The 25,704-nt window shown below is 37.0% G+C and overlaps 1 protein-coding gene across 1 annotated transcript in view; it reads right to left on the minus strand.

The window, feature by feature from the left end:
* The window catches only part of SPTLC3 (serine palmitoyltransferase long chain base subunit 3), a 150,866-nt gene that overhangs the window by 36,424 nt on the left and 88,738 nt on the right, over positions 1-25,704 (minus strand). The window contains exons 3-5 of the mRNA XM_021527824.3: positions 12,627-12,818; positions 11,017-11,171; positions 9,980-10,128 (exon numbers count right to left, since the gene is read on the minus strand). Coding sequence (XP_021383499.2) covers positions 9,980-10,128; positions 11,017-11,171; positions 12,627-12,818 — 496 coding nt within the window. The remainder of the gene's footprint in view (positions 1-9,979; positions 10,129-11,016; positions 11,172-12,626; positions 12,819-25,704) is intronic.

Consider the following 25,704-nt stretch of genomic DNA (forward strand, 5'->3'; position numbering starts at 1 on the left):
AGGTTCCTTTTCCCACAATGACTTTTGACACAGTTTATTCTGAAGACTATGTTTTTGTCTTTTTCTCTCCTCTAGAATGAGGACAAAAATATATTCTTTCTGTAGGAAATATGGGACTAACATTTTAGGCATTCTTGAGTTCTCACCAGATGTGAAAAAAAAAGAGCGACAACAAAATTCTTCCTTTTCTATTGTCTGTCAATATATGTGTACAAAATTCTTAATTAGGATTTTATATGGATAGAAAAACAAAAGCATTCTCCATATTTTTCTGCTTTGGGAAGTAAAAGCTGTTTCACTCCCCATAACTGATGATAACTTTGCTCTTTCTTTCCTCTCAACAGCAAACATAAATGATAATGCAAAAACAGAGATTATTCTTTATTACATATTAATTGTCTAATACTAGTGCTTGAAGTCTCCAAACAAGAAAGGTTCTCCAACTATCCAACAAAAGCAGTATCCTTCCTGCCCAACTCACAGTGAAGGATGACAAAATACAGAAGGCAAACAAAGCAAAGAGTGATGTTAAGAGACTGAGATAACAGATAGCTTTGAACAGTAAGGAAGCATCTCAACTTGCCAGCTCTCTAGTCTTTGGTTGCCTGGCTGTGCATTGCAGGACCAAGGCAGAAGGAACTCTTACAGGATGATCTGTGGGGAAGAAAAGAGAGTAACCTGTGGATTCTGAGAGAGCACTTCCCCTATGAATAAGGCTGTAATCAGAGAACAGAAGAAAAAAAATAGGCAAATGAATATGTTACCTCTCTTGCACTGCACAAGCTGATGGCACTTTAATAATATAAAGTGAATTACAATGGATGGAACAAGAAAGCTCTGTTCACTGTGGTGGACAAAAGGCAGATGAGTGGAGGAACCCAGAGGCTTGGCTAGAGTGTCTCAACAAGAATGATGAGTCAGGATCTTATCTTCATCATGGAGCAGAGCTCATTAACAAAAATCAAATATAAATGGGAGGAGAACAGTTTCAGCAATAGCAATAAGTCAGCTGGTTACAGTGAAGGAGTGTTTTCATTATTTTTCCTCATTAAATATCTAAAGTAAGAATGACATCCATTTGGAAATAGAATGTGGAAAATATCTATCAGGCAGGCAGGTAACTCTCCAACTATCAGGGAGATAAGGGACAAGGATCATGTGGCTTCTTGAAAAACCTGGATTATTACATGGACAGTAAAGAACAGCAGTACTGCTGAGATTTTTCCAGAGCTTTCCTGGTAGTTCTAGACCTGAGCCTACTGCAGCAGAGCTTCAAGAGTGTCTCTGCCTCCCTTGTATCACATTGCATGTACCTGGAGCTGGGTTGTCTCTGTGCTCTGAGAATTAGGTAATGTGACACAGAAAATGTGGCTCTACAGAAACTCCTCTACGTGGGAGCTGAGTCTGTGTGAAGCTCTTTGAGGACGGCTATTTTTTGAATTTGTACATCCCAAGACACACGAGGATATGAGCTGGCTCTGCACACAGCCACTGTTTAGGACCCAGGTTCTGTGAAATACAAACCAGTGTTTGAGAGCTGGAAATGTGGGTAAGAATCTGTCTTAAGGTGTAAGCCCAGCAGGACTCAGCATGTATTTCAGTGGTTCTGTATTTTTCGTGAATTGGGCCCAGCTAGTCTTCAACCTACAGCACTCATGAACAACTAAGAGTTCCAGCAGGATCAGCTGCCTGATAACATCTTCCCTGCAGATGTTATTTTGTCACTCAAGGGCTATCAGCACACCAAAAGAAGATGAAGTCTGAAATGGAAGCGTGAAGCCAAGCACACTATGGTCACAGCTTGAATTAGAAGGTTTGTGAAAGCATGAGAAACAAGCAATGTGTGATTTGCAAGACAGGCATTTTAAGGCATGACACAATTGTCCCTGACTCTTCTAGGGATAAGTCTGACACTAGGGTGGAGTTAAATTGCTTTTTGGGGTTGCATCACATGTTTTCTGTTTTTATAAACAGGAAAGGCCTGACTCAATACAGACTGTTCTGTTAAAGCTCCAATTACATGACCAACAAAAAACCAGCACAATTTGCATCTATTTTTATTGATTTTGTCATGGTGAAGAATGACTCATTTTGATAGTGACTGATTCCTACTTATTATTTACTAACCCTAAGTGCTAATGCAGATGATACTGTACATAACTACTGCCTACAAATCCTGGAATACAAATTGAAATTGGTTAGCAAAACAAAATTCTGAATGGCAAAGATTTGCAAAATGAGCCCTGGTTTTGAATCATGTTAATTATCATGGCAATATTGTTGGTGGTAAGGAAGGTGTTGCAGAAGCAATACAAAACCATCAGTGGGAGGTTCATGAAAGCTGAATACATTGAACAGAGTAGAAAAAGCATATAATCATGCAATGATTTAATCATATCAGGAGATAACCCTGGACACTGTACATCAATTCTATCACCTCTCTCCACTGGAAGAAACAAGTGGTCAGACATGCACTGCTGGGATGAGGTTTGTCCACTAGCATTCCCAGTTAGTCACATCCACCACCATGACACACATAACCAGCACTAGCAGACAGATGCAAATTTGATCCAAAGGAACTGGCACAAGCTGAACCATCTCAGCATTTCAAGCTACATAACAAAGGCAGTAATTACACAGCTCTTCATTAAATACAACCTTAGAGATGTCAAGTAAGGTTATCTTGGCCCTTAAAATGTTTTGTATTGTGCTAGATTCAAGACTGGTATAATGATCTGATGAATGAAAAGTGATATATTAGATCTATCTTTTTAATATACTGCACACACAGATACTTTCTAAACTTGCTCTATAAACAGATATTAGAATTTCCCCACTGACTGACTACACCTTGTCTTGACCCAGCAAATGAGGATACAGCTAAATAATGTACACCAAATCACCAGAAAATACTTAAGACAAAAAAAAAAAAGAAAAAGGTACCTGCATCTTTAAGAGACAAAATCCTTTTGAAAGTTACTCTTCCCTGCTGAACAGCTTTATCTAACACAATACAGCAGGAGTTACTGCGATCCAAGACTATATAGGTATTAAGATCACAGATCATATCAAAAGTGCACTTTCACAATGAGAACCACCTCCACAGATTCCCACACTTCTCACAGCAAATCCCCTCCTTTTCAAAATCTGATGACCCAGTTCCCTCCATTAACTTGCCACTGCACTCTGGTGACAGGGGACATGAAGTACACTGTGTTTTTGACAGGATTTTTCATATAGTTACCCATGCTGTTGAGCTGAAAGTCGCTGCCAGATTACTAGAGAGATAAAGCTGGGAAATGGACTTCCCATGAGCCATAGAGTCATTAATTAATTTGACACTTTCAGCTTGGACAAGGTGGTTTATGCCACTGGTTGGTCTGCCCAATACAGTCTTTCAGTTTCTTATACACAGGCTAGTTGAGCTGCCAACACTGGCAGCAGTATCCTGTAATAGTATTTTATGTTTGGAATTCTAAGACCCAAAGAAGAGAGGGAAATACCTGCTTGCCTCAGGTTAAACAAAAGCTGGAAGAGTAAACTGATACAAGCAACAAGCCCTTGAAAGAAAACAGAACAGCTGGGAACCCTGTGCATCCCTGACGTGACTCCCCAAGGGGACTGAGAAGCATTACACTATGAAAATGAGGGTTTGTCAGCAGCATCCTTGGGAGGGTGAGGAGCAGAACAAAACATCTGAACTTCCTTGTCACATTTGAAACTTAAAGTCACAAACTCACTCTGGTAAGATGCTTGTCACAGATAAAAAAAATCTGTATTATTGAAAGACATGCACGCTTTTACAAAAAGCAAGATTGGATGAGTTATTAATAGCAACATGAAGAAACAGAAGCTGTGGAAATTATATTATTTCCTTACACAGTGTTACCAGAGCAGATGATGCAGATGGTATCACTGTCCTACAGACCCACTAGTAAAGGAAAGCCTCAACTTGTAGAATGAGTCTTGTTGGAAAGAGAGGGAGAAAAGCACACATTTAATGCTGTGCAGAAAAGAATCTCCAAATAAAGGGGTTTTGATGAATCATTTGATAGAAAGGAAATGCTCAAGTTTTCTTAACAATGCTACCAACTGACAGGGCTTTCATACCACAGAGATGCCGTGGGTGTCATCAATCTAATAATGTACCTGTGTAATTTAGTGATTCTCAGGAAAGAAGTAGATTAGTTTTAACAGAACTTGCAGCTGAATTTAGATTTTGTGGTTTTGTTTCCTTTTGTTTTTTTTCTTTAGGAAAACACAAAGTTAAAATTTCTAGTGTAAATCCAGCATCTTCATGCAGATAACATCATATATCAGAGATACTTTAGGTATTAAACAAGTCACACAACCCTTAATTCCTATAGATGCCTTCAATTCCACCTGCTAGAAGATGGGCTATCCAGACTATTAATCTTGCATTCCAAAGCATACTTTTGCAATGGTGGAATACAAGGAACAAACCTGACCCAATGATTATAAATTAAATAAATGGATTAGTTATTTATGAGTTATTTATAACCCATATAAATGTCTTAGTTATTTATGATAAGGTAGGCACAAAAAGAAAAAGGATGTTAGTGGACATGACAAAAGAGAATTCTTCACATAAATTGTTTCCTAACTGATACCATACTCTATCAGAAAATAGCTAAGATTATGAAGTATGTGTGTATATACACATATACATACATGCACACAAGTTCTCATTTTTTGTGGCTTTATTTCTTCTTAAAATCTCACTTGGAAACTGTAAATTATGGGACATTCGGTTCTTTATCTCTTTCTCCAAACTGAAAAATGACACATTTATTCATGTTTGTACAGTATTATGTTTAAAATGAGCCTTGGAGCTAATTAAAGCTTTGAAGTAGTGTAAAGGAAAGAATGGCCAAATAACTATTTTAATCTTCTTGAAATGCTGCTAGAAATTCACATTAATCTTTAAAACCCAGTGGAAGGAGGTAAATGAGTTCGAGCTACTTTTGTATATTAAATGTTGGCACAGAATTTCAGATCTGCTTTTTAGAAATGAGATCACAATCAAGTGTAAAAAAAAATCCTCAAACAAAGAAAAAGCCCCCAAACCGAGTGCAAGTTAGGTGTTAAAGGGTAATCTGCTATATGCCCTCCAGAGTGAATCACCCTGCAAGTGTTCTGTGCAGGCTCCAACTTGTTTTTTGGTCCAAGGTATAATCACAGGAGAAGTATTACAAAAGGCAGGAATCCTGCCTGGCTGCTTGAGCAGCGCTAATCACACGTTTGCTCTGGTTACTCACATATGTCATCTCCATGAGGAATACTGGAGAGTTGGATAAACAGAGCATTGGAAGTGCTGGCTGTCCATGTGACAGTCCTGTCACCATCCCAGCCCTAGGAGCCCTAGGAGTGCTCAGAGCATGATAATCTGCCTTATCTTAAAAAAAAAGTGTAAATTTGCTGATTTTGTTATCATCTGCAAGCAGCAAGCAGGAAACTAATTTGCATGTTTCTCCATAATTCTCAGTCACATTGCTTAGAAAAGGCTGGCTATAAACACTGAACAACAGGATGGGCTCAGACAAAAGGCTCTTGAATCTGCCTTTAGCAGTAGCCAACTCCCACTCCAGCCATTAAAATACATTGATTTGCATGGGAAAAAGGAATTTACATTCAAGTTGTCATTCTTTCATATTTTTATTATATGGAGGGAATGCTTGCTATTTCATATTTATTTAGGTTCCTATGTGCTGGCAGTTTTATTAAGCTAAAAAAATAACACTTTTGAGAGAAAAATTAAAATACATATAACAGTAGGGATAGTTTTGTGGGACAGTTTATATGGAATGCCCTAACATTCCCAACACTCCAGTTAATTGAACAGTTGGTGTCCAGTTACTTAGATAATCATAGAATAATCACAGAATATTTTGTGCTGGAAGGAACCTTAAAGATAATCTAATTCCAGTACTCCCACCTTGGACAGAGACATGGATACCTTTCACTGGATCAGGTTGCTCCAAGCCCCACCTAGCCTGTCCTTGAACACTTCTAGTAATGGGCATCCACTGGACAACCCCTGCAGGAAGAATCTCTTCCTGATACCTAACCTGACCCTGCCCTCTGTCAGCTTGAAGCCATTCCCTCTTATCCTGTCACTCCACATCCTTGTAAAAAATCCCTCTCAAGCTCTCTTGTAGCCACCTTGAAGTACTGGATGGCTACTTAAATCCTTCAACATTCAAGAATAATTTTCTCAGACCCAATATTTATTCCTAAAAACCAAAACTTTTTGTGTCACAATTGGTTTCTTGATGTATAATGAACAAAGCAAAGAAATTAAAAATTACCTTTTCCTGAACCTACAGGAGAGACTGCTGCTGACAAAAACTGTTTTAATTTGAATAATACCCATGGTCAATTTTCTCAGAGATAATAGGTGCAGATCTCTCTGTAGCTTCTCTTGGCATCTCTCAGAGTTAAAAAGGACATCCTGAATCAGGTACAATTTGGGTATTTCTGTCAACTATCAGTGAGCACTCCTCTGCACACATGTAAAATAGTCCCTGGAATATGTAAACTAGTTTATGGATATATATAAGCGTCTATGACTATGCAACAGGCTGATGTAAGGGAAAAGGTATTTAAGGGGTATCCCCGAAGGTAACAGGGTGCTCTGGGCTGAGTGCCAAGATACACCCAGCCATAATAACCTTTGCTCTATGGTCCTTGTCTCCTGTTGTCCTTTATTAAACTTCTTAAATTTTCACAGGAGAATGAAGGTGTTTTTCACAGCAGCAATGAGCTCCTCGGGTCTGGCAGCATTTAGATGAAAACCTTCTACCAGCTTCATACAGTGCCCCATATATCTGGTAGTGGGAAAGGACAGTGAACCCTGACCACTCTTCCACATCACACATTATGTTGAAAATGTCTATAATTTCTCCCCTTAGGCTCTTTTTTTTTGAGACAGACAGACATTTGTACCAGCTGGAGACAGCAAGCTCAATAGTTCTTCACCCAGAAGCTTTCTGAGGCCTCTGATGATCCCTGTGGCTCTTCTTGTATACTTCCCAGTTTTGCTAAATATTTTTGATCAGACCTGCACAGAGTACTCAAGACAACAACAAACAGCAGCTTTATGAAGTAGTATACTGAGGCTCTATGGTTGGCTTTCTGTGTACATTCTAGTAATTTCTAGTGTTTGTTTTGCTTTCTGAGCGTGGAACAGCAAGTTAATTCTTCCATGGATGTACCACTTATAACTTCAAAATTTTGCTCCTAAGGGCTAATAACTATCTTGGTGTTAAAAACAGGAAAGTATTTTTACTTCACATTGAAAGTTCCACAAAACCCTCAGAATCGTGTCTGAAATGACACCGTTATAGTAAAAAAGTAATTTATTATTATTAAGAGGAGCATGGAATTCAAAATGGATTGGAAAGCCTTAAATCTTTTTATGGGGGATAAGTCTAGGAAGGTCAGCCACTGTTTTCATCAATTTTAACCCTGTTCTAAGAGGAAACTACCTGCAACATCATTCTGATATGATAGCATTGTATACCCTCTCCACAACCTCCATAGTTTTAAGAGGAGAAGTGTAGGCGGAAGACCATAAAGGACAGTTTTACCATCATGTAATTTTTCAAACATCACTCACATTACTTTTATTTGTGTCCTCTTTGTTTTACTCTCTATCTGAATTCCTCTGAAAGCAGTGGAATGATCCTTCTCAGAAAGAGAGTTACCACTGCTTAGAGAGAGATCTTGCTAAAACTCAGACATGCCAGACACTCAAATGCACACAAGCAGAACAGTACTTTCAAAGTGAATTAGCTTGAAAATACAAATACATTCAAGTGCTCTCTTGGACTAGAACCCTACAGGCAATTTACAGCCTTGGCTCTTGCATCTCACTGCACTTTTACTTCAAAACACTTCATCTCCACACACAATAACAACAGAAGTTTTGAAATGTGATCTGCCCAGAAACAAACTCATCCTGTTCCTTTTATCTAAGATGAAGATGAGAAACGATAATTTAAAAAGGTAAGGTGTTTCATTCAGACCCTTCCCCGTCTCTCTCTTTGATATATATATATGTAACTCAGAATTTTTCTGTTGGACTGTGATGAGAATGGAGCAAACAACATAAAGGAACAAGCAAAGAGGGTATGCACTATGAATAAGAGGCTGTTTTCCTTAGATTGTTTATACAAATCTTATTGACAGACAAGCTCCAAAGAGCCAGCACCAACAAAGAGCCACTGCTCAGCCCTGCCCTGTGGAGCCACTCTCTCCATGGAGCACACAAACACAGGCTCTCTGTATCTGCCCAGGATAAACTGCTGTGACTGCTCATTTACACCAGCTAAGCCTGGCCCTAGCACCCTGCTTTCCTTTCAGCACGTCGATCTCCAAGCTGCTCTCCCATATCCACTTCCAAAAGACTGAGACTCACAAGGCTTTTGGGATGCTCTTCATCCTTGCATTGTGAATAGTCTTGATGCAGTTCATGGGACTGTTTGTTGTGAAGGCAATTAGAATGAATCTAAATCCTTGCTCAGTCAGTCAAGACAATTTTGAGTACAGCACTGGAGTTCAGATGAAGAGAATATCCTAGAAATCACTATACACTTGCTCTCAAATAGGATGAAGTTACTCAGTATGATTTTTAATATTTGAACACAGAATCAATCTTTTAATAAGTTGGGTTGATGTTTATATTTTCTTTTCTCTTTTTAAAGAATAAATCTTCCAGTAAAAAAATTCGGCAAAAGCTACAGAATGAGGAACACCAGCCATATTCTTAGATGTCCTGAAAACAACTTGAAATGTTCTTAGACAAAATGGAACCTGGGAGAAAAACAGAGAAAGCTTCCTTCAATACCTTAAAGGACTAGCAATGGTGACCACTTTCAAGCATGCAATTCAGGTTAAATAATATATTGCAGTCACCAGATGGGTCACCTACAAAAGGAAAGTAGGGTCAATCTGTAAACCCTCTCTGACTGGTGTCACTGACATAATTATTACTGGCAAGTCAAATCACAATGACAAGATAAGAAGCAGATCACAAAGTTTGAATTACTTTTTCTTCTGAAATGGAGATTTTACATTAAAAAAACTAAATTAAACACAGTATTTTTTTCTGTAAGATTTTTGGAAGAAAATAATTTATATTGAAGACAAAAATGTAATTTTTTTTAGGTTGCTGGACTACAAAAAAGAAATCTTTTACAGACTTCTCCATTTTGGGAAGCTGCCTTTTTTCTTTTCTTTTCTTTTTTTTTTTTTTTTAATTTAGTACTCCCAAGAAAGATAAAGCCTGAAGAGAAGCCTCCCCTTACATTTCTCTGGCTTGAAACTGTTGTTTTTTGTTTTTTTTTTTTTTTGAAATGTAAGATGACTGTACCATAAGGAGTGCAATGCTTTGTGTAATAACAGGAAGTTGAAGGTAACACTGCATGCAGCCTACAAACTAACAAAGCAGACAATCATAACAGATAAAACCAAAAATGTCAGCTGGAGCCTTCCTGAATTTATTTGCTAAAAGCAAACTAGAAATTTCTGCTTTGTGCCACTGGCATCTCATTAAACATTCCAATACATTCTTAGGACATGGGATTAAAAAACATTATGTAAAAGATCATTTTACTAATGTGAAACCTCTGTGTGTGGTAACTGATACAAATCTCTGATGCAGTTGAATCTACCCCAGAACAATTGTTGAAATCTCAATGTGTGTGTGTTTCCATCATTAAAAAATCCCAGGCCAGTAGATGACACATTTAGTTTAGCTTTCCCAAAATTCAGTATTAGTTTTCCTTTTTGAAAAAAACCCTCATGTGAGAAAAAATGAAACACAGCATTCCTTTTAACTGTGAAACAAGTAATTGCTGATGTGATCAAAGTTCCCTGTATCTAATTTTTTTAAGACATCTGTGAGAAAAAGAGCATAGTTGCAGAATGTTTGGTGGCCGTCTCACTGTTTACTCACCCATTTCTTGCCTGGTACTGCAGATTCCTGTCCCATATTTTTCTAACTCTATGGTCACAGTTTTCAAAGCATTAACATCTGTTTCTGCAAAGCCGAGGTAGTTATAAGAACCCATATTGATTACATTCTTGATAGTCCTTCCTGTAAACCTGTAATTAAAGCAAATTTTGAACAATAGTGCAATATTCATCCCAAATGAAAAAAATCTCAAAATTTTCCCACCAAATTTTGTTCCAGTGTCAAATTTATACTTGCGAATTTACAATCCTCATACTCTAACAGTCCAAAAGTTTCTCTAGCCTTCCTCTTTTCCTAAGTAAGTACTGTTTCTTGGTCAGAATGCTTTCTAGAAGGCACACTACAGATGGCAACATACTGGATCAATGGCTGCTTTTATGGATTTAAATAAACAAACAAACCTATGACTTTATTTAAGGAACAACTTACAGACATTAATTTTTCAAGCAAATTGTCAACTGCTTCCATTAAGTCATGAGTGTTCTCATACACACACAGAACTTAATGAAAGTATGGGAGACACTATGATCCATTCTCAATAAGCTCAAATCTAGCCAACCTACACATTGTCTATGCTGTGAATTCCCATAGCTATGCAATTCAGCTGCAATGCACCAAAACCTTCAAGCTGTAATCTGCTTAAAACCCACTGCCAAAGACTCACTATGAAGGGAAGAAGCCACATTCATGCAGTGCAAAAAAACATGATATAAAACCTAACCAACGGATAAACCAAATTTTGTTGCAATATTCAGAGGCAAGATCTGTTGTTATAATTGGTGTGTGAGCAGTCTTGTGCTGACACAGCCAAAACCATTTGCAATTGAGTTGGAAATCTATACTGCATTTCCAAACAAATACTCAGAAGAAAAGGGTCAGATTGTCAGCATGTTACTGAGTGCAGGAAGAAACATGCTGGTGGATATTAGACAAGGATAGGGACACAAGTTTCTGTGTTTTGCAGAGGTGTCAGCAGTATGTTTATGAGGCTGAGAGTGGCAGAGGGTAAGATGACTCACCTAAATGTCCAGTTGTAATCATCTGTAACACGCTCCATGAGGTCAAACTGTGGCCCAGGGACACTACAAATGGGACGATTCCAGTTATCCCGTATTCTCAAATAGAGGTTCCTGGTGTAAAAGTTCTCAAAATCTTGATAAAGTGGCACAAAATCCTGGTTTGAAAACATGCACAGGGTTATGTTGCAATGAAATTATCTCCTTCTGTACCCAAGCCTTTCCTATTAACAAGGAAAAACTGATTCATCAATAAACAGAGAGTCATAGCAGCCACATTGTCCTATGTCACAACTCCAAACAGCAATACAGTATGCTTACTATAATTATTTTAAAACACAATGTTGTATTTCTTAGAGGGTATTTTGTTTCTGTTTAAAGATTGGGGGACTTTTGGTTTCTTTTTTGGTTGGTCAGATAGTTTTTTTATCAAATGGTAAACAAGTTGATTCAACTCTCCCTATATATCCTGAAAGTTGGAAACGGAAAAAAAAAATCAAGATTCTTTCACTTGAAGAAACCAATTGCTTCAAATTGAGCATTTTTCTATGTGTGGATCAGATTGCAGAAAAGTTGGATAAACGACTTACTACATTTCATTAAATGATGGATGCATTAGACAAAAGCTAGTGTAATATATGTGATTTTGGCATTACTGCAATCATCCAGTTAAGACAATTTTTTTGGTTGAGAATTAATGAATATCCATGGATTTTACTTGGAAATTAAATTTAAACAAAGCTTTATATGAAACAGCAATATATCTATGTTGGGCACTGCATACAACAAACTGATAAAATAACATGGTATGCAGTTAACATATGTGGGAAAATTAAATAAACATGTAATCCATAGTGAAGAATAAAAAAAAAAATTAACTGGCACAAGTGGAATTAACAAATGGCCAGATCATGGAGTGAATTGAAAGTGATATTCATTAAGTCATGCATGCATCTTTGAAAATCTAAAACAGGAAACAATTTCAGGAGTTTTATTTGCAAGAGAAACAGTAAAACTTCTCTTGTTTTTCCTTCATTATGCCAGGTGTTACCACAAATGATGACTCAAACTTCACAGAGGAGGAGGAACCAAAAATTTTAAACAAAGTTGGAAGGCAGCTGATCTTGCTCAGGTGCAAGGTTCACTTGGAATTATATAGGATAAAAAAATTTGGGAGTTACAATAATTCAATTAGAACAAAATTAGAACTTCCTGACTGTGAAATTCAGCATAAGATAGCCAGATGGGACAAAGGAAAATCAGGGTTGAAGAGATTTGGAAAGATGGCATATTTAACAATAAGGCATTTATGAATTTTCTTTTTCTATGCATTGACCTAATATACTAAGATTCTGGTTTGCTGAGAGTATTATGGCACTCCTAGAATGAGTTGAATATGTCCCTGGGTAAAAATGAAGATTTTACATAAATGTAGATACATAATTATACACATGCATACAGCTCCACTGGCATGATGTGTCACTCCTCTCACCCCTGTGCAACGTTCTGTAAAATGAAAGTTGTCTGCCTTGTTACTTCCACAAGTTGCTGTAAGTCACTTGCAATCAGAGGAAAACTCAGCTGTGGATACATAATGACGTTTTCATACATACTTTTTGTTGTTCTCTCTCCGTAGCAATGTTACGTTTTTCTAGTCCCCAGGCTCTCATAAAATCTCGCAGGTAGCCAAATATTGTTCCCACTGCAAACCCCACGAAAGTAAAAACTGCAACATACATTGGTGCCTGTTCAAAGTGCTCAATAAATGTTTTTTTGTAGAGGGTTCCGTTTGATACTCCATTCTTCTGAAAAAACAGAACAGAAACTTTTGATTAATACATTTAATCTCATCAAAGCTTAGGCCCTTTGGCCACGGGGCAAATCTTTTTCTCTAATGAGGAGAGACATTTAGACCTCACGCTGTATATCAGCTGAAGAAGAGGACCTTTAACACTGCAGTTGCTACTGACCACTACAAGTATCTTCCATTTTCCCTCCTCTCATGTCCTCAGTTGTAGATGTCTTCAACACCACTCCCTTGTCTATTTTGAAACATATGAAACTTATGAAAGATTGGCTGTGTATTATTGTGCAATTGGACAATTATTTCAAAGGTGATTAAATGGAAACCACAATACTCTGTCTCGCAAGACAGAGCTATAAAAAGGGAAGGGCAGCATTAAAAGCTCACCTACACTATCCCTGACTCTTTCTGGAAGCCTTGTGCAACCAACCCATTGCAGCAACTAACCTATATAAAACAAATCCTGCCTAAGACAGGGCAGCTTTACTGCAATGCTCTCCACACCTGAGGAAGTACCCAAAGCAGTTATGATCCCTGACTTCTATTCCTGCTCTGATTTCACAAATGCTTTTAATCCTATTTTCAGTAACATCTCCCCTAATTCTAAGGCTACCTAAGACACAAAATAGAGAAGAGGAAAAGTAAAGAAAAAAACCCGAAGAAGGCACACAGACAGCCTTGCTTGTTGGAATTAGAGATTCCATTGTGAGCAAATTCCAGAAATTTACAACAGTGTGTGGACAAAATATTTTGTCATTAAAATATATTAATATTTCCATTTTCAAATTAAAGAAGATAAGTTTTTTGGTTGCCATATTCAATAGGCTCATCAGACTATTCTTTGGGAGAGTGGCAACTCCCTTATTTCTGCAAAACATGATGGCTTTTACAGCTACTGTCTAGTAACACCCAATCTGCTAATTCAAAATTAACAAAACACAATCCAGAAAAAAATAGTGCCCTGTTAAAAAAGCCAAAACCAAACAAACAAATACCCAAGACATATATTTTGACATATTATAAAGCAAAACTGCCAGTATATGAAGAAATACCAATAATACATTTCTGCCTGTGGGAAAGATGACCTAAAAATATAGATTACCTAGTTATGTAATATAGCAAGCTGAAATAGAATATTCATATTAAGAACAATTGCCAATTCACTATACTTTATTATAGATCTTCATATTGCATCAAAATTTCTTTATCCTCTCAGGATTTAGATTTCTGTTGTAAATTGCTGGTCCAATCACTGGGCTCCCCAATGGTTTTAGGAGAGAAAAAGAAATTAAAAAAAAAAAAAAAAAAGAAAGGAATTTTTGGGCAGAAAAGAAAATAGAAAGGCAGTTAAGGAAACCCAAAAAATTTAAAAAAAAACTGGTTGGGCTGAACAGAAATATATTTAGACTTTGGAAACTCTTACTGCCCTGCAAGGGAGAAGGAATGCAGGACTGGCTTTCACCATGTGAGGGAACACCTCTGAAGAAATGATGCACTCCTACCTCAAGCTAATTGGTCTTTTAGGGCAACCTATTTACCATGAAAAACATTTTATGAGTATGAGTTAAATACATGGTGAAGTCAAATTTCACATGAGTCACAACAGCTGTGTGCACATAGTTATGAGATAAAGCAAATATTTCAGAAAGGATTAAGCTCAGTCTTATTACTTTACATTTGCCATGGGCTAAGAGCATGTTTATGGTCATCTGTGGAAATTCAAGTGGCATTGTAGTTTGATGGTCTTGAATCAATTGTCATCAAGCTGTGATGATGTGATAATGTACATCATCACAGAGGAGAGAGTTATGATGTTTCTGTTCATTGACTTAATATTAAGAAACACTTTATTGCTGTAAACCTTATTGGTGAAGGAACAGGAGAGCTCCAACCAGACTTCTTCACTGTAACATCCTTCTTCCACAATAAAACTCTGCTGTTGTGGAACTCTCATTTCAGCAGGTGCCATTTGCTGCAGTCAGTATGACACATGTATTTAACCAGGTAACCACTGCCACTGTCTTTAATACAAATGGCTGGGAGGAACGAGCATAGATGGTAGTGAAGTATGAAAAATGTGGAGCCAGGTGTGACCCACATTCTCCAGGCTATGAAGGACAAAACCCAAGAGTCTTTGAACAGTTGGTACAAGGCTGGGAGAACAAATTCAAAAAACACGGTGACACCTTGTCTAAAAATAAAGTGAGAAAAACAAAACCGTCCCTAGAATCCCACAAATAAATAAAGAGAGATTCTCAAGAAAGAATAATCAAAACAAGTGGATTTGCTGCTTCTGGAGAGTGGGAGAGTGGAAGCGGGGATGTTTTCGTGCTGATCCAAGCGCGGGCATCATGTGGAAATTTAATTTCAGCCAGTCTAAATTGGCTGAATTGGTCAGCGAAGCAATGGCTGTCATTTTGCACTGTGCTACTGTTGACTTTTTCTATGTTATCATGAAGTTTTATCTCAAAATAAGGAGGTGGATTTGGAGACTGTGTATTTAGAACAGCACCTATACAGTGAAGGGAGATGTAATTCAGCTGTTGCTGGCACTGAAATCAAATACAGCAGATTTCCTACAAATGCCTGAAACGATTCAGAGATCATTAGTTACACCATTACACAGCAGATGCTCTGGTGAATTATGTCTTATTACCTGTAATAACACCTGCAGTAGACAGTACATTTTCTATTCCATACCTTAAACTGTAACAATTGGTTGGTTAAAGATTCTAAAAAACATATATATCCTTCCAACTTTAGCAATTGGCGGCTTTGAGATTTTATGACTCTAAGACTGTCTTATCACCTTATAACAGTCATCAGGGGATAAATAGGAATGTGGTCATAATTTTTGAACCTTAAAATGTTGGGGAAATAAACTCTGACTTTTGATAATTAATTTCACCTGTAAAAATGTGTTTCCTTTTTCATAATGAAATTACCTGACAATGTCATGACAGTTTACTTTGACTGCTATGCTTTCCTACTCAGTCAATTACACAACTCATAATTTTCTATACCTAAATAAATTCTGCCTCTCCATTTGTCTCTTCCCAACCTAGAAGAATATTAGTCTATATAATTCCAATCCAGTCTCCATGTCCTTACATGGATTTAAAATCCAAAAAATAAATTTAAAAATTCTATATTTTCATGCTCAACTTTCTCTTCACTCTGTAAAAATCAGTAAAACCTTTTTGAGATGTAGAGGATGCAAATTAAAATTGCATACCCCACTTGAGGCCACAGTAGGGATTTATACATCTGCAAATGATGCTTTCTCTTCTTTTCGGTTGCTTTTTGAAGACTGTTGACATTCTATTTGCCTTCTTGCCACAGTTTACAGTTTCACCTCTTATGATTACATATATCCTTCCTCAGTTGCAAACAGACCAAATTTATGGAACACTGCTGTTTGTGCATTCTTAGCACCATTTCCCCTTCCAATTAATTATTTGTTTTTTATTTAGAGACCTGAATTTTTTTTGACTTTTTGTCAACTATATACACACTACCAACAAGAAATTTCTGCAGTGTTTCTTGTTCAAACCTAATTTTTCAGCAACCTGAAGAATTCTGTACTGTCAACACATATTGTCATCTATTTCTCCTCAGCCCTTTTTTCACATCACTGATGAAAATATGAGAGCACATGTCCAAAAAGTGATCCCTGGGGGACTCCATTCCCTGCATTTCCCTCGTTAGCTTTTCAAAAATTGTTTATTTGGAACCCCTAATTTCTCTGGCAAAAAGGGAAACATAAACAGCAGCCCAGAGTTACTCAGCAGCTTCAACTTTGGTTTCCTATAAAAATCTTGAGTAAATGCCTCTTCTGATCTGTTAATCCACAATTTACTAGCTTGTTTTAAAAATTATGCTGGCATCTCAAATCAAAATAGTTTCTCAGTGGCCTGCCACAAAGTACGTTTACCTTCCAGGCACAAATGCAGGGAATCTACCAGTGCAACGTAAAGACACTCAACAAAGAAAGGCAATAGGTGAAATTCAAAGAGAATGGATATTTTTACCAAAGAGTTTTACAAGTCTAGGATTTCATCAACTTCTTGGAAACCAAAAGCACAGTCAGGATATGCAACTTTTGTGTGTTGATCCACAGCTTAGCTGGTTTCCAGTAAGATACTGCAGCAAGAGAATTCCTTGAAGCAAGATTTTGATGCCAAAGAAGTCCACAGGAGTGATGGCAATGCAGCAAAGTCAGCTTTAAGTACAATACCTCTTGGATTCCATTTTCCCATTAGCCATAGTATTTCAAAACTCTCCCCTAATGAACAACCCCTTCCAAAATGCCTTCAGATTTTCAAATGGAGAAATCAACTCTGACAATAAATCTGAGAGTGCTATTAGAAAGGACATAAGTATAAAATACTGAATATAAGGGACACACAATTTTAATTGAAATAGCTTGCTCTAAGAATAACATAAACTCATCTTTAAGTCTATTAAATACACTTCTGGCAACACCTTTACAAGCAATAGTTACAAAATATATTTTCATTAGCAAATAAAAAATGATAGCTATGCAATAGCATGAATAATTCTTAAATATTTGCTCATACTATTGTTAAAATTAGGAGATAATTTTTCATTGTATTTAGGTCCTGCAGACCTTGGAATTGTGCTAATTGGCATGAGCCAAATGTGCATCAAGAGGAGAGTGAAGAATTGAACAGCGTAGAGTGCCACAGTACCAAACCTGTGTGCTGATTGTAACTCCCCAGAAAAGAGGTAACCAGGTATTCTGGGTGAGTGAAGCTGTATCAAGCTCCAAAAAATCATGTTTGCATGAAAATCTTTTCTACAGAGACAACAAGCTCTAGTTAAATATTCTCCTGCTATTACAACCACTTCCAATATAGCTGCAGTAGGTACAGATAGGTATATCCTTGAAATAAAACTACTGGGAGAACAATAAAGTCTTTATCTTTAAATATAAGTTCCCTCCCAGTAATAACATCTGATCCAGAGGTAGATGTAGCTTTATGTATGTTTCTGGATCATATTTTATCAAGTTGTTTTATACAACCTATTAAAAAACAATGCAAGCTGACTGATCTCCATAATGCTTCCCATACAGATATACATATGAAGTGAGAGGTGCTGAAAACTTTGAACCAAGTGACAGCCATGTTTGCTCAATGTCTGACAGACCTACAAGATGACAGTGAAATCTTAAGCAAATTAGGACAGTGTGCTCCTACAGCAAAAAAGCAATGGGAGAATAGACATATTTGCTAATGCAACATCTAATTGCTTGCAGACAGTTTGGTTGTAAATAGATGTTTTCTCCCCAGCACTTGAAGAGCATCTGGGACAGGACCCTAAATGTAGATGATTTTAGACGTCCTAGGATGTGTGAGACAGCCACATGGGGGAGAATATAGATATCTACATAAATAATGACATAAATGAGTATCAGGATCTACAGAGGCCTGTAATCTGGAGCAGAAGCTGAAGATGGGGTACTACAGGATTCCATTTCAGCCAAGGGAAGGGCATGGTCCAGTTGAGTCTCACTTAGCATGTGCCACTGGATAGTCACAACTTTAAGCATCTGGTGTGCAATTCTGTCTCCTATAGATCATTGTCACCAGAGGACTGGGTCCAAACGAATAAAACTGTCAGGTTCTCACCATGTTGACTGTCACAATTACTACATTTTCCCAAAATCACTTAGGAATCCATTATTCACTGGAGGAATATGGGTGATTGTATACAGTTCCCAGGAGAGAAAAAAAGGGAATTGAAATTATGAAAGCAGAAATTCTCTGTAATAAATATACTATTGACACAAATTTAGATTACTTCATAAGTCTGTCCGCTTACTGGCAATGATATCCCTCACTTTAAATGAGTGGTTTCTTTTCTGTAAAAACACATTTCAGATCTTATAGGACCAAGTTTCTAAACCACAAGCCAAAAATAGCTACATGGGGAATTAACAGATTACTGAACTATAAAGACAAGACTTAAATTAAAAATAGTTGTGAAACTTATAAGTCTAAGGTGCTAAAATCAAAGTCACTGCCTCTTGCAATGTGACAAAGCCACAAGAAAGTGGCTACAACACAAACTACAAGTTAGCAACCAAGCCAAAAAGTTATTAGTGTGCCTGCAGAATCTTTGTTTAGACTGATGATTGATTTCTACTGAAGTTTCAAGAAAAAATATACACCTGGTAGTACTACAATCAATAAAGGCTAAGAGTAAAATCTCCAAGACAGTCCAGAAGGTTTAGGAAATATAGGATACCCTTAAAATAACTTAGGAAACCATGTACTCTTGAACTTGCAGAGATTTAGGAATTAACAATTCAGAAACTCTAAAAGCTAAATCCCTGTAAACTGTGTTAAATGCTGCTTGTTCTGCTGTTTGAGGTTTGTTTGAAGGCTGGCTCTTCACCACACTTTTCACAAGCATTAGGAAATGGTTTTTCATTTATTAATGATCTGTCATCCAATTGCTGACAAAAACTTGCAGCCTCTCTTCAAGTCAGCACACCACAGGTAAACACCACCAAGGTATGAAAAGACAGGATCTTCACCTTCCAGACTTGCCTAATCTTTTCAGTTGAGCACAAGTTAAACTACAACATATTAATCTTGCAGCAGTTCTTTCAGCATCAAATACACAAGCCTTGCAATGCTGACTATGATATTAATACTATGAAAATACAGATGTGAACAACAAACACATTAGACTATACTGTGAAATGCTGTTATGTAATGAGGAAAAAAATACCCATACTGTATAATTTTCAAGCTAACACTTTAGTCTCATGCTAAAGTGAAACTTTTGATTGCAATATAGGAGATTGGGAGGATACAGAAGACTTTCTCATAAATAGCATTCAGGTAGAACATTCAGCAGTGGCAAGGGTACCAAACAAGAAGAGATATGAACTCAGAAAGTACACATTTTATCTTGGTTTTGTAAGATTTTATTAAGATATCTATATTAATTTAGTGTCTCATCTGATATATCAGAAATTCTACCACTGCACACATTACAAGCAACATGCACTCCAGCACCAATGAATGTTTAATTTCAACTGTTAAGAAACTGCCTTCTGTGTGCAGTTTTTGCAAAACCTACAGAAAACAACAGCTCATGTTTTCATCTTGCATGAATTTAGTCCAGCAGGCAGAACTGCACATTGCAGAATGGTCACGCCACAGTGCTTGCCAAAAGAAAAGCCACCTGTAACTCTTTGTAGCATAGAAATTTAGACTACTGCACACAGTCTCGTGACAAAACCCAGTTGCAAACCATGATAATGCAATCTGATGAAGGGGAGAAAAATTGTAGAAAACACTATTCTGAACTTCAAGGTTCATAAATTGCAGTGTAAATCATAACAGCTACTACCCAATACCAAATAACTAGCTTACATCAAGCAGTACATGGGGGATAAAAAAAACTGAATATAAAACTCTTTTTGCAATGACTTTAGATTTGTACATTTCAAGCAAAAGTAAGAAACACTAGAAAGAACAAGTAACACGATTTTCTTACACAGCTGTTATTCTCCTATTACTCCCAGAAACTTCAAAGTGGCTCAACAAAAATAGGAAGGCATGAGGGTGAAGATTGAGCTTAATAATTTTAAATTATTAGAGACAAAAAAATTAAGTTCACTATCCAGGGAGATACTATCAACCACTAAAAGTTATTTCCTAACCTTACAGCAATTACAGAGCAGAAAGCCATGCATGTGGAATCAGAAAGGAATGGATGAAACACCTGGGTTACAGCAATCCCCACATAGTTTGTCGTGTCAAGTTGCAGCATTTGCTACAATTCCCAAAACTTAGGGTAAATTACAGGATTCACACTGCTTAGCCACATCAGAATATTTCCTAATCATCAAAATTCTATGGCTTTGGCTTTAAAAATGCACAGACAAACAAGGTGATGATGAAGTGGTATCACTTCAAAGGCTGCCAGTTTCTGCACATGACTGGTGATGATCTGCTGATATGGGAAACTACTTTCAAGTGATCTAGCATGTACAAATTAATCCTATGGCTATCACATATATTTTTGATTTGAAACTATTTATTGGGATGAAGACCATAACAATGTAAAGATTCTCAAGATGTGCAAACTAGATTGCTAGTGGTGTTGCCCAGTGTGGATTCTGAGTTAATATCCACATGATACAATCCACCAACTCCTACATATTTCCTACAGAGTAACTTTACATCAGAAAATATTTTAGTTAGCTATCAGATTCCTCTTCATGCAAAATTCTTTTGTGGAGAAAATGCTTCACCTTCTGCTATAACTAGCATAATGAATCCTCTTTGGATCCCTGACCTTTCCCCATTATATGGCACAACAGCTTCAAACAGGGCCAGGATTTTGCACAGATTTAATGATGAGTTTAATAATGAGACAGACATTCCCTATCAGAATGGCCGTGGCTGTGGATGCTGGATCATGCCAAATAAACATTCAGAAGCAGTCTCAGAGCATTCTTCATTCCTAAGATTATGGCACCAGTTTGGATAAAGTCTTCTGGAAGTCACAATTCATCCCTTGTTAAAGGAGGACAAATGTATTCACACTTCTTATCTGAAAGCTGTGTATCATTAGGATAATTTGTACATTATTTTCCTGATTCTGAGAGTTATGCACAAGTTAAGCTGAAACTGTGTGCCTTCCAAGACATTCCTATGCTTGCAAGGAGTACCTTATCATATTTTAAAAATGTGATGAAAGAGAAAGTCATTGCCAATTTTGTTAATGCAATCAGTTTAGCTGGATTTATGCTACCTCCTCCAAGGTAATTAACTACTTTAAAATTATATTTAAATACAAATACCTTGACATAGCACAGATGGAGAAGAGAGAGACATAAGAAATTCCATAACAAAAATCCCCAACAGGGAAGGCAGAATTTCTCATGAACAGCTGAGAAAGAGGCAATCAAATTTGTGCTGCTAGCTTTACAGACAGGGGGATTAAAAACTCAGTAGGAAGAGGATCATCTGGGTAGACAACGACCTCTGAGTTAGGATAAGAATTCAGCATCAAAAGAGAGTCCTAGGGTGAAGGAAAAATCAGAATAAATTCAGTTAAGGCATAGCATATAGGTTTGTAGGACAGAAGATTTCGAGGAAGGTGAAGACAATACCCATCCTTATGAACATGTCAAGAAAATTAATACCTTGACATCTTCAAACACAATAAAAGATGTTTTAAGCAAGAAGACAAAAACTCATTTAGCCAATCATTAGGCAACTTGGTAGTAGTGACCATGGCTAATTAAAGTCAGTTGTCCTACACCAAAGCCAGCATCACAACTGTACGTGTGATCAAATCACTACACCATTTAATTTAACAACATGATGAAGGCTGTCAACCCACCTATCATCAAAGTGTCCTCAGAGAACCCCAGTCTAGAGTAACCCAGATTCACCAGCTTGTTCCCTAATGTAGAAAAGCCACATAGTTTAACCAGTGACAACCAATTACCTTCTACTTTTTCACCTAAAAATCTACAGAAGCAGTAACATCCTGCTCTAGCTATTTTTTGTTTGAAAATTATCAGGAAAAGACAGTTTCGAACTATTATGGTTAAGTAGTGTCCACACCTACACTGATGAGAAACTCACAACTGGATGCCTCAGGTGCAACAGTTCTGCAAGAGGCTCTCTCCTCTTCCCACCAATTTCAATTTCTGCCTTGTACTACTAGAAAAGATGATCTTGGCCTATATTCTTAATTGCTGTTTAATTTTTATATTAATTAACTATTATTAAATTGACTAATTCAATCAGAGCTCAAAAAATTTCACTTTACTTCAATTGCTTGAAGATCAATAAAAAAAATCTCAAAATAAATTGATGCCTTTTTTTTTTTTTTTAGGTGCATTATACACGGAAATGCTCTTTATAAGTTGTCCCAGTAATTATCTAAGTCATAACACTGAACATGAGACCTGATGGCTTTCACTCATCTGAACCTTCTGTACCTACCCAGGTTTGCAGAAACACCCTTAAATAAATGCTCTCTTCAGGTTTAACAGCAGCCTAGATACAGACAAAAAGGGAAGTCCTCACCTCACTGATTTTCACCAGTGGATCAATGTCTACCTAGAGGTAAACACCTAGATCCTGTAGTTCTTGGCTGAAAAGACAAGAGTTAGGAAAAAGAAGCACATGAGAAGTTCAAGAGACAAAAGTCAGGTGCAAGATTGCTGAGGTAAAAGGGTGACTGAAGCGTTTTGTTGTTTCAGCAAAGGAAGACACCTTTTCAAATGCATAGCAAAAAAGAGAGTTGAAAATCAGCCTTTGCATTTGAACAATCTTAACCTTTTTTTTTTTTTTTTTTTTAAGAAAGCAATGGCCTATTCCCTCCTGTTACCCCTCTGCAAGTACCCATCCACTAAAGCTTTTGAGCTCACAGAGCAATTTCAATCAAATCTGATTAGGCCTTGATGATATCAACTCTTCTAAAAACTTCAGGAAAATGTGACCTTGATAGCACAAAGGGATCCAAATCCCTGAACTGAAGGACAGACAGCAAAAACTTGGCTCTTTAGCCATTCTTGAGTGAATTACACAAGCACAATTGAAATAACACATAAACCAGCATCTCTTTAGGTATGAACAAGGTTCAGCACATTTTGCCTCTTGGCCCTCTGGAAAGAAAGGACGTGGTGGGATGTTCCAGGGTGGTTGGAAGATGCTGGATATAATATGAAATCACTACTTGTGGAAAAAAATGCTTATAGGCATTTCACAAGTCTTCCCCTTACCTCCATTATTATTTCTTCCCATATTGCTATGGGGCAAATCAGAAGACAATACTTAAAACATTGCTGCACTTTGGAAGTAATTTCAGGAGACATTAACAGTGTAGTAACTCAAGGTTTTCATTTATACTGATCATAAAATGGTAGAAATCAAGGGACTTAGGAAAAGCAGGAAATGGAACATCAGAAGCACAGGTTTCAGGAGAGCATAACTGTACCCAGAATTAGCAGATATTGCTATAGGAAGCAACATTGCAAGTAAAAGGAGTTAGAGAAAAAACAGCCATCTCTTAAGAAACTCATGTTAAGGGCAAAAGGACAAACCATTCTAGAGCTACTAAGCAGTTCTAATGCAGAACTGGGAAAATAAAATTACTTACTGGTCAAGTAAGTTATGAGAAAAGAAAAAAGAGAAAATCCTAATGGCTGTCAGCCTAAGGGTCTTCAAATGTAAAAGATAACTGCAAAAGAAAGACAGTAATCTGTGCTCTGTTAAGCATCAATATATTTAAATTACACCCAAAGTGATCTAAATCGGATATTAGAAAGAACTTTGTACTGATAAAATCAGTTAAATGTGAATCTAGAGCAATGGAGGTGTTTAAGATTGATATAAACCTCTAGTAGGGACAAAAGCTGATATTGTCTATCAGAAGACAGAAGAAAGCAGTGCTGTCAGTCTTAACAAAACCCCAAAATACAGTGACACATCTTACGAATGAAGAGGCACCAGAATAGCCTTCAAGATATTCCAGCAGAAAATTAGCCGTCAATAAAACTGATCTTCAGAAATGGACTAGATAACATCTCAAAATACTTTTAAGCTTCATCTCCTATTTTTCTTACTTACCTCATGATCCTAAAGCTCATTATGACATGAAATGTGGAACAGAAATGACTGAGAACTGCAAAAACAGCTGGTACATATTTTCAGAGGGTGAAATGTAAGCAGATAGAAAGAACCTTTAATTCATAGATAATGGATGAAGGAAATAGGTACAGACTTTCTATGTAAAATTAAATTTATCAATGAAATTCGGGAAGTACAGCAACAATAGTTGGCAAAGCAAAGACTGGCAGGGTCATTTAGAAGGATCTAGAAGCTCTGATCAAGAACACACTCTCCTGAGCTACCAGATATGTTTCAAGTGCAACAGAGATGCCTAGACACCAATCTGATTTCTTGTCAACACAATTCAAAAGGAAGGCTCATGTAAATGGAATGTGGTTTTGAAGCCAAACAAAATGTAAAGATTTTTAAATACTGGTAAAGTAGTGGCTTACTTCTGAAAGAAAGAAGCTACTGATAAAACTTATACATGATAAGCAAATAACAGTAAAAGTTCACACAGAAGATAAAGAAGACCTCATGTTTTTCCTCTACCCTTCCACATCTGAAAAAAAAAAAAAAAAACCACCCTAAAATACAAACCTGAGCACAAGAGAAATGTTGTGCCCTTCTATAATGACTGCTACAAATATATTTCTGCAAAGAGGCAAATAATGAACAATGACAAAAGGTCCCAGTTTTCTCTCTCAACTGCAGTGGAGAGAGGTCTCAAATTTGTTCCAACAACTTTAGTTTGTCCAGGAACTCCCCTGAGAGGATGAATTACATACTTACAGCCTACCGTCCAGCAGAGAAAAATATAATTTACTTGTGAAAAATGTCCATATATGCAAAATGATCCCAGTAGCATGTTCCATGATAGAAATCAGTTAATAAAGAATTATAAAGTTCAGCTACAATAGGGAAAAAAACCCAACAAACTATTTGAGCTCCCATGACAGAAACTTCTAGCAAAATCTGTCCAAGGAGACACTGCTGTAGGTTACTATTCAGAGATTTCAGACATAATGCTTTACAGTGAATTCTGAAACAATATTAGTATAATCTGACAACTCCTGATTTTACATTCTTTCCCAGTCCATGAGGACAGCTGGGAACTCCCCTCATACTCAATATGAAATTAATAATAATTAAGAAATTTTATGTACCCATCCTGATAGCTCCCTTATGCACAAATGGAATAACATCAGCCTGTGCAAAAAAAAATCAGTTGATATAAAATCAAGAATGGCAACCAGGACATGCAAGACAACC

This window comes from Lonchura striata, chromosome 3, assembly GCF_046129695.1.
Source record: "Lonchura striata isolate bLonStr1 chromosome 3, bLonStr1.mat, whole genome shotgun sequence".
NCBI classification, from domain to species: Eukaryota; Metazoa; Chordata; class Aves; order Passeriformes; family Estrildidae; genus Lonchura; species Lonchura striata.